General features: G+C 39.2%; 1 protein-coding gene across 1 annotated transcript in view; it reads left to right on the top strand.

The window, feature by feature from the left end:
* The first annotated feature begins 609 nt into the window (after positions 1-609).
* Positions 610-10,959, top strand: part of LOC150080021 (uncharacterized) — a 187,342-nt gene continuing 176,992 nt past the window's right edge. The window contains exon 1 of the mRNA XM_090383333.1: positions 610-678. Coding sequence (XP_090239459.1) covers positions 623-678 — 56 coding nt within the window. The 5' untranslated portion in view covers positions 610-622. The remainder of the gene's footprint in view (positions 679-10,959) is intronic.

Here is a 10,959-nt window from a genome sequence, read left to right as displayed (position 1 = left end):
TAATGAGATTAAGAGTATTTCTCCCTCTAGTTGCCTCCCGAACATGCTGCTGTAGAAAACAATCATCCAATAAATCCACAAAAGCCTTGCTTGTGTGTGTGAGTGAATAACCCACAAATTCCATTCAGTATCTGGGAAGTTAAAATTGCCCATTATAAGACACTCTGATTTACTGGCCCACTCTATTTCTGTGTACAGTTGTTTATTATACTCATCAAAGTCATTAGGCCTACAACACACTTCTACTCTCAATTTAGCTTTCCTAGTGCGTTCAAGTTTGCTTTCCCAGAGGCAAGAAAGGAACAGAAAAATTGAAGTAAGGATGAAAAAATCGCACGGGTTTAAATGGAAATTAGGAATGAATAAGTAAGGAGCTTACTGTGTGGAACTGAAAATAGTTAAAATGGCGTCGTTCTTATGGGTAATCTCCTTACCTGTTTGCTTGTTTTTTTGTTTTTTTTAGATTCTTGTAATTTTAATTTAATTCTTGTCATTTTTATTTTCATAATGAAATTTTATTTTCACATTAATTTATTTTGATAACAAAAATTTTATTCTCATTTTTATTTATGTTTATACTTTTTACTCTTTGGCTTGTGGTTTCCATCAGAAATGAAGACATATGTTGCTATTTTACTTGCAATCCTGGCTGTTGGCACCTGATGAGAGGCCAGATTTGTAAGTTGTGTGGCAACATCCTTTTATTTTATCAATTTTGTAATTACATATTCTAATTATGCCTATTTTATTAGTTCTCTGTTAGCATTAGTTATCTTCACTCTCTATCTGCCCCACTTTCTTTAACTTAATGTATTTTTATATATATATATACAGGTAAACCTCGTATAACGCAGTAGTTAGATTCCAGTAAAATCTCGTGTAGTACGAAACCGTCTTATACGGGACTAAGAGCCAGTACAAAAAGGGCTGGTATGTTCCAAAAGCTAACAAAAAATACATCTTTTTTTTATAACTATTGGAAACTTAATTTTTCTTAAAAATAGTAATAACTGAACAAACATCTTATAACTGTGATACATATATTGCATATACACACATATCGCTGGCAAAATGGGAAAAGAGTGGGGATAAAGAATTCTTCACATATATAAATGCAAAGAAGGAAAGGACAAACCAGATCAGATCCTTATTTAATGGACATGGGATAGTATTAAATACCCCAGCTGAAGTTGCAGATGAACTTAAAAGTTACTTTCCATTGATATCTACAGAAGAAAAACCCGTTATGTCAAAAAGAAATTATGGGAGTGAAGTCTAAAAATATCTAATTAATAATATTGAAATTTCTCGTGATTATTTAATGAAAAAACATTCGAGCCTACAGGCCAATAAGGCTCCTGGGGTTGATGGCATATACCCAATAATCTTAAGGTAGGCAGCAAGTGAGTGCATTGAACCATTCAGGCTAATTATGAGAGCATCACTGGATTCAGGAGTGATTCCGTTGGATTGGAAAAGTGCCAGTATATCTCCAATACGTAAGGGTGATTCTAAGAGTGAATTGGGAAATTACTGTCTGGTCAGTCTAACTTCAGTAGTAGGGAAAATCATGGAGGCCATGATCAAAGGTAGAATTCAAGATCATTTAGATAGAAGTGAAATTCTGAAGTATACTCAGCATGGTATTGTAAAGGGAAAATCATGTTTAACTAATCTGGTTAGCTATTTTTGACAGGGTCACTCAAGAGCTGGATTTAGGTTAATTTCGACATTGTTTATTTGGATTTCAGCAAAGCCTTTGACTCAGTCCCACATGAATGGTTAATTATAAGCTGAAAATGGTTGGAATCACAGGGAAAATCCTTAGATGGATAGCAGGATGGCTTCAGAGCAGGAGGCAGAGGGTTGCGATAAATGGTTATTCCTCAGATTGGTTTGATGTAAAAAAGTGGGGTTCCCCAAAGATCAGTATTAGGACCACTGTTGTTTTTGATTTTCATAAATGACATCGATGAAGGGATAGAGGACTTGATGTCTAAATTTGCAGATGATGTTAAATTGGTAGAGTAGTTAATGATCATTGCCAAGCAGAGCTTCTTCAGAGTGACCTAGATAGACTTCAGTGAGGGTCAGTAAAATGGCAACTATGCTTTGATCCATCAAAGTGCAAGGTATTACACCTGGAGAACATTAACTCCAAAATAACTTATACACTTGGTGGAGTTGAACTAAAGCCGGTAGTGGAGGAAAGGGGCTTAGGTGTTATGATGTGGTCAAACATGAAGTTCTCCAAGCATTGCAGATTGGTTGCAAGGAATGTCCACAGTGTTCGATGTTTTATCAAACATTTGCTAGTAGAGATAAGGACATATAATCCCATTATATAAGGCTATTGTTAGATCACACATTGAATACTGTGTTCAAGTATGGAGACCACACCTAAAGAAAGACATTGAGCTTCTTGAAAGGTTCCAAAGATGGGTAACTCGCCTGGTGAGATTGGCAAAAGAGCATCCGTATGAGGAAAGTCTTTAAATATGTGGGTTGCATAGCTTGGAAACTACTCACCTTAAAGTAGACTTGATTGATATGTTTAAGGCTCTGAGAGGCAAAAGTAAAATGAATGAGGATGAAATTTTCAAAATTATAAATGATTCTAGAACTAGGGGTCATAAATTCATGGGTGGGTGACATGTAGACTAGATTGCAGAAAGTTTTATTTTAGCCAACTAGTTATAAATTACATGGGTGGTAGAGGCTGTGACAGTTTAGGGAAATTCAGAGGTCAGCTGGATAATCACCTACAGGAGGAGGGAAATGCATAGGTTGCCTATTTCCTTTTCTTTTATTATTATTATGTTTTTTCTCTTCTGGCTGGTGTTGCATAAACATCTTTGCTAATATATGTCCAATAATATACATTCATTTAATTTTCTTCCTCTTTATTGCTGCTAAGCACAATCAAAAGAGATCATTTTCTGTATTGTAGAATATCTTCACATTTTGAACTTTTTTCTGCTTTCTTCTGCTCTCTAAATAATCAGTAATATGGGATTGTTTACTTTTGCTTGATCATCATCATCAGCCATTTTCAATCTAATGCAGGATGAAGGCCTCCCCAGCAACTTTCCAGTTCCTTCTGTTTTGAGCACTGGCCATCCATTTACCCAAAAACTCATGAATTTCATCTATCCATCTCCGCCTATGTCTTCCAGGTTTTCTTCTAGCTCCTCTTGGGTACCATTCTGTTATTTTCTTAGTCCCTCTGTCATCATGTCTTCGAGCTATGTGTCCTGCCCAAGACCATTTTAGTTCTTTAGTTTTGATAAGAATGTCCTTTACTTGAGTTCGCTGCCTAATCCATGTGTTTCTCTTCTTATCTAACAGTCTGATTCCCAATATTGCTTGATAGACCTTTGTAAATTGCATGGTATGGAGCTAAGCATTTTTGATGCTCCCTTTTGAATTTTGTGTTTTTTCAGTTGAAGGATCTGCATTCAGAAAATAAGTTTCTAATTGCTCGGCTATGTTTATGCCTTCCGTATGCTTTTTAGCGTAAAATTTGGAACTTCAGAATTTTCATCTGTGCTGTCATCCTCTGAATTGATTTGGTTTACCTCCAATGCCATTTCCACCAAATCCACTTTGCCAGCCTCTTTTACTACCAGTAATTCTTGAACATCTTCAGTAGTTGTATCATCAAAACCTTCCCATCCTACCGACTTAGCAAGTTCTACTATCGCATCGATTCTATTTACTGCCAGTTCGACCATATTTCCTGAATTAATTGACTCTTGCCATACATTTTTCCTACACGCACGTGTAATGGTTTTATTTCTTTGAGAGATAAAGCTATAATTTCGATACAGTCCACAATTGAGATATGTTTCCATGCTTCCTCACTTCAATAGATTCAGAATCAATTTTTTCCAAAATCTATTGTAATGATTTTTTGATGTAATGAGTTTTAAAGGTAGATATAATACCTTGATCTAATGGATGAATTAAAGAAGTTGTATTAGGTGGTAGGAACATTACTTCAACATTTTGGATCACTTAAATCTTTTGGGTGGCCTGGTGTGTTATCCATTAGTAATAAAACTTTTAAATCTTGGTTTTACGGCTTTAAATAATTTTCTACAGCTGGCACAAAACAATTTAGAAACCATTCTTAAATAAATTGGCAGTTACCCAAATTATACTTAAGTTCCTTAGGCATTATTTAGGCGCCTCCGTAGCCAGGTGGGAAGGAGCAGCAGTGCGTAGCACACGCTTCTTGATTAGACCGGGGTTCGAGCCCGTCACCACCAAATACGGAGGATGCGGAAAGGTCAGGGAATGACCACCGCATATCCCGGAGCAATATGGCCTTAGTTGCTAATGCTCCTAAAAACCAAATAACTAACTAACTAGGCACTATTTACGGCTGGAATTTAATTCACATCAAAGAGATTTTTCCAATATGGACAGGAACAGGACCAGGGTATGTCTGCCAGGGGCAAAGGTTGATGACGTTGTAGAGCGAATATCATCTTTTAAGGGCACAAAAGGTGATATAGTTGTACACGTTGGCACTAATAATATTAAGAGTAGGAGACCGGCAGAATTACTTAACAAGTACAGGTCACTGTTGAACAAAAGCCGAGAATTAGGGTTGAATTTGAAAGTGTCTGCAATTCTGCCCAGACACGATAGGAGGGAGTATATGATGAGAGCCTTGTCGATCAATTCGGCCCTGGAAAGATTGTGCAAGGCTCAAGGGGTAGAATTTTTTTCAGCCTGGACTGTACTTGTTAACAGGAGAGATTGCTTCTACAGGGATGGGATACACTTAAATAGAAAGGGTGCAAGAATATTTGCTGATGCTATCGAGGCAGTGTTAGGTGGGTCGGAAAACTGCTAGCTTGGGGGGGAGACAAAGACCAATAGATTGACAGTAGCCACTGGCAGAGGTGAAAGAGATTCTTGCACTGCTTCTATTAGAATGAGCAGAAGCCTGAAAAACAAGATGCATGGTATTTCAGAGACTGCTGGGAGCCATTGCGGTACAAGTAAACACATGGGTTGTGTTAGGGTAGCTAAGAATAGAAACAGGTGCAGGTATACTTGCGTGTACACCAATGCTAGGAGTTTAGTAAATAAATTTGATGAATTTGAGGTATTGCTCAAAACATCAAAGGCAGATATTGTTGGGATATCAGAGACGTGGTGTCACACAGATATAAGGGATGCAGAAATGCAATTTGGGGAGAACAACGTCTACAGAAAGGATAAACAGGATAGGAAGGGGGGAGGGGTTATGCTATTAGTTAAGAAACACATAAAAACCAAGGAAGTGAAGCCAGTCGACATCGCTGGACAGTGCAGTGTTGAGTCAGTTTGGTGTGACATAAGCATTGGGAGATCAAAATTGAGAGTAGGAGTGTGCTATAGGCCTAATGACTCTGATGAGTATAATAAGGAACTGTACAGGGAAATAGAGTGGGCCAGTAAATCAGAGAGTCTTATAATGGGAGATTTTAATTTCCCAGATATTGACTGGAATTTGGGGGCTGGTTACTCACACACTAGCAGGGCTTTTGTGGATTTATTGGATGATTGTTTTCTACATCAGCATGTTCGGGAGGCAACTAGAGGGAGTAATACTCTTGATTTGATTATCAGCAGTGATTCTTCATGCATTAAGAATCTGCAGATAAATGAACCACTAGGTGGCAGTGATCACAGTGTGCTGAAGTGGGATTTACTGAAAGAGGTAACTACCATTAGGGGTAAAGGGAAGGGTTATTGCTTCCGTAAAGGCGACTACGATGGACTGAGACAGTATTTAAATTCTATACAGTGGGACCAACTGATGATGTTACCAACAGCAAATTCAAAATGGGAAGCATTCAAAGAACTTATCTTGGAAGCTACTAGGCTTTACATACCAACTAAGAAATATTGTTCAAGGTTTAGGCCAAAATGGATGTCAGATGAACTAATGAGGCATATGGCAGAGAAGAAAAATGCATTGGATACTTACAAATTAACACATGACACAGAAGCCTATGATAGATACAAGTTGATATGCAACCAAGTTACAAAGGAGGTTAGGCAGGCGAAGGCAGATTACGAGAAATCCTTGGCAAGGGATGCAAAGAAAAACAGCAAAGAGTTCTTTACTTATGTAAACTCTAGAAGGAAGGGGATGAATCAGATTGGTCCACATGATATTGATGGGTCAACTGTTGATGATCCTGCTCAGGTAGCTAACAAACTAAATGAATATTTTGCATCGACATTCACACATGAGGAGTTATTCAGCAAGGGGAATGCCAGAGGTGTATTCAACTCTAGCAGTAAGCTACAGAATCTTGAAATAACTGGGAGTAAAGTGGAGGAGAAACTGTTGAAGATAAACACAAAAAAGGCACCCGGGGTGGATGGGATCTATCCAGTTATATTAAAGGAGGCAGCAAAGGAAGTAAGCAAACCCTTAGCCATAATTATGAGAGCTTCCTTGGACTCAGGGGAGGTACCCATAGACTGGAAATGTGCAAATGTGACCCCAATTCACAAAGCAGGATCAAAGGCTGACACAAGTAATTATAGACCTGTGAGCTTAACTTCTGTTCCAGGAAAATTAATGGAGGCACTGGTTAAAGAAGCACTGCAGGATCATTTAGACAAGACTTCAGTTATAGCTCAGACACAGCGTGGTTTTGTTAAGGGGAAGTCTTGCCTGACCAACTTGATTGGATACTATGATGCAGTCACAAAAGAACTGGATGCAGGGAATAACTTTGATATTATATACTTGGATCTTAGAAAGGCTTTTGATACTGTTGCACATGGAAGACTGCTACACAAATTGGAGCAGTGTGACATTGGAGGCAAATTGCTGCTATGGATAAAGGGGTGGTTGAGGGGGAGAAGACAGAGAGTGGTAATCAATGGACACTGCTCATCGTGGACTAATGTTATTAGTGGAGTCCCTCAGGGCTCAGTGTTGGGTCCATTATTGTTTTCTGTATTTATAAATGATATTGATGATGGTATATCAAGCTTAATGTCCAAGTTTGCTGACGATACAAAGGTTGGCAGGGTTGTCAAGGACACTACTGACACTATGCTGCTGCAACAGGATCTGGAAAGGTTGAGCAGATGGGCTGAGAGGTGGCAAATGAAGTTTAACATTGACAAATGTAAAGTACTACACATGGGAAACAGCAACCCCAGAGCAACGTATCAACTCTGTGGTACTACACCGACAGTGGTAGAAAATGAAAGGGACTTGGGGGTGGTTGTGCAGGCAGATATGAAGTTCTCTGAGCAGTGCAAACGGGCTGCAAGAGTAGCTCATGGAGTATTGTCAATGATATACAGGAATTTTTCCAGCAGGGATAAGGAGGTGATTATTCCATTGTATAAGGCAATGGTCAGGCCACACCTAGAGTACTGTATACAGGTCTGGAGGCCTCATTTCAAGAAGGACGTAGAGCTGCTGGAACGAGTACAGAGAAGGGCAACAAGATTAGTGAATGAAACAAAGGGGTGCTCTTACGAAGAAAGGCTTAAGTTTTGCAAATTACAGTGTCTGGAGACTAGACACCAGCGAGGTGATCTGATAGAGGTGAATAAAGCCTTGAATGGTTTAAGCATGCTCAATGCTGATGGGATTCTTCCTCTAGCTCAGAAAAATCACCTGAGAGGGCATAAATTCAAATTGAGGAAAGACAGATGTAGGATAGACGTGCGGAAATTTGCCTTTAGCCAGCGGGTGGTTGGTTGGTGGAACAGACTTCCATCCCTTGTGGTGGAGGTTGATAGCCTAAATAAGTTTATGGCTCAGCCGGACAGGTATTTTGAACGAACAGAGGGGTGAAGTGGAAGTGGGTTTTTTTTTTTTTTTTGGCTGATGCTGCATAAGCTTGCTTTCTAGCATCAAATGCCTCTACTAATGCTAATGCTAAAACTTCATATCTGCCTGCACAATTATCCCCAGGTCCTTTTCATTCTCTAGAGTTGATACCTTGCTCTGGGGTTACTGTTTCCCATGTATAGTACTTTACATTTGCCAATGTTAAACTTCATTTGCCACCTCTCAGCCTATCTTCTCAACTTTTCTAGATCCTGTTGCAGCAGTGTACTGTCATTAGTATCATTAACAACCCTGCCAACCTTCGTATCATTTGCAAACTTGGACATTAAGCCTGATATACCATCATCAATATCATTAATAAATACAGAAAACAACAATGGACCCAACACTGAAGCCCGAGGGACTCCACCAATAATGTTAATCCACTAAGTGCAGTGTCCATTGATTACCACTCTCTGTCTTCTCCCACTCAATCATCCCTTTATCCATAGCAGCAAATTGCCTCCAATGCCACACTTCTCCAATTTGTGCAGCAATCTTCCATGTGCAACAGTATCAAAGGCCTTTCTAAGATCCAAATATATGATATCAAAGTTATTCTTTGCATCCAGTTCCTTTGTGACTGTATCATAGTATCCAATCAAAATAGTCAGACAAGACTTCCCCTTAACAAAACCATGCTGTGTGTGAGCTATAACTGAAGTCTTGTCTAGATGATCCTGCAATGCTTCTTTAACTAATGCCTCCATTAATTTCCATGGAACAGAAGTTAAACTAAAAGGTCTCTAATGACCTGTGTCTCCCTTTGATCCTCCTTTGTAGATTGGGGTCACATTTGCACATCTCCAGTCCATGGGTACCTCCCCTGATTCCAGGGAAGCTCTCATAATTATGGCTAAGGGTTTGCTTACTTCCTTTGCTACCTCCTTTAATATAACTGTATAGATTCCATCCACCCCAGGTGCCTTTCTTATGTTTATCTTCAACAATTTCTCCTCCACTTTACTCTGTTATTACAAGATTATCAAGCTTACTGCCATAGTTGAATACACCTCTGGCATTCCCCTCCCTGAATAATTTAGTTTGTTAGCTACCTGAGCAGGATCATCAACGGTTGAACCATCGATATCAAGTGGACCAATCTGATTCATCCCCTTCCTTCTAGAGTTTACATAAGTAAAGAACTCTTTGCTGTTTTTCTTTGCATCCTTTACCAAAGAGTTCTCGTAATCTGCCTAACCTCCTTTGTAACTTGGTTACATACCATTAATTTATATGCATCCCATGCATTTTTATTCCCTGTCACATGTCTAATTAGTACTTCTGACATTCATTTAGGCCTAAATCTGGAACAATATTTCTTTATTGGTATGAAAAGCTTAGTAGCTTCCAAGATTAATTCTTTGAATGCTTCACATTTTGAATTTGCTGTTGGTAACATCATCAGTTGGTCCCACCATTATAGAATTTAAATACTGTCTTAGACCACCGTAGTCACCTTTACGAAAGCAAAACCCTTCCCTTTCCAACCACCCCTTCACCAATTCTTTCATGGAATGGGCAAGAACTATCTGCTCCTGAAGACATTGCAAATGCCTTGGCTAAAACATTTGCCGAAGTTTCTGCGGCATCAAATTATTCTCCGGATTTCCAGAAAATAAAGACCAAGACTGAACAACAAGCCATCAACTTTCGAACCTCAGTTTTCTTTCCATATAATCAGCCTCTTCAATATCATGAACTTATACATGTCATTAAAACAACAGGCAACAGTGCCGCTGGGCCAGATGGAATATCTTACATTATGTTACAAAACCTTGGTGACAGAAATTTACAAATACTGCTGGTCTACTATAACCGGATATTTATGGAAAACATTTATCCCAGCTCTTGGCATCATGCCACAGTTCTTGTCTTTTTGAAACCCAGTAAAGATCCTATCAGTCCTAACAGTTATAGACCTATTTCTCTGTCCAGTTGCCTTGGTAAATTACTTGAAAAAATGATCCATAATCGCCTTGTTTGGATCATCGAAACGCAACAACTAATTAGCAATAATCAGCATGGCTTTCGAAAGAACAGGTCCTCCTTAGATCTCATGATCAAAGCTGAGTTTGCAATTCATAATGCCTTTGTGAAAAATGAACATCTTGTTATGGTTTCCATAGACATAGAGAAGGCATTTGATACTACCTGGCGTCGTGGCATTCTCAGTGACCTCCATGCTCTAGGTCTACGAGGCAACCTTCCTATATTCATCAGGAACTTTCTCAGGACTCGTTCGTTCCAAGTTCGATACCGCAACTCGCTTTCTATGACATTTTTACAGGAAGGAGTGCCACAAGGTTCCGTACTGAGTGCAACCCTTTTTGCCCTAAGAATCGATTCCATCACAAAAGAACTTCCAAATACTGTTGAGACCTACCTTTACGCCGATGATCTTTCTATTTCTTGCCATTCTCGGAATATGAGATCCATTGAACGGCAGCTGCAGATATCTTTAAATAAAGTCCAAAGGTGGGCAGAGTTAAATGGCTATCGTCTATCACAGCAGAAAACTGTTGCAATCCACTTTCGTAATCAACGGAAAATGCATACAGATCCCGAACTTCAGATGCAAAACTTTACCGTTCCAGTGACTAACAACATCAGATTCTTGGGTTTAATCCTTGACAGGAAACTAAATTTCCTTGAGCACATTAAATCTGTGCGTATATCCTGCCTCAAAAAGCTGAACATACTAAGAGCTTTATCTGCCTTGTCTTGGGGAGCAGACCGTACATCTTTGTTGCTCTTATATAGAGCATTGATCAGATCCCGATTGGATTATGGTGCTTCACTTTAAGATTCCACCTGTAAGAGTACACTACGATGGCTGGATCCTATACAGCATAGTGCATTGCGGATTGCACTTGGTGCTTTCAGGACATCTCCTACTCATAGTTTGTACATTGAAGCTGATGAGCCTCCCCTTTACCTCCGCAGAAAAACGCTGCTTCTTAAGTATGCAGCCCGAATACAAAATTGCTGTCATCATCCTATTCAGCCATACCTCTTTAATCCACCACTTCAAAACCTCTATAGAAATAAACCCAGTAAAATAAGACCGGCAGGCTTACGCCTCATTGAATTAA

The sequence above is a fragment of the Mastigoproctus giganteus genome, chromosome 10, assembly GCF_048544385.1.
Source record: "Mastigoproctus giganteus isolate SK-2022 chromosome 10, ASM4854438v1, whole genome shotgun sequence".
NCBI lineage: Eukaryota > Metazoa > Arthropoda > Arachnida > Uropygi > Thelyphonidae > Mastigoproctus > Mastigoproctus giganteus.
Note: the sequence above shows the minus strand (reverse complement) of the source record. Positions and strands in the feature narration are given on the sequence as shown.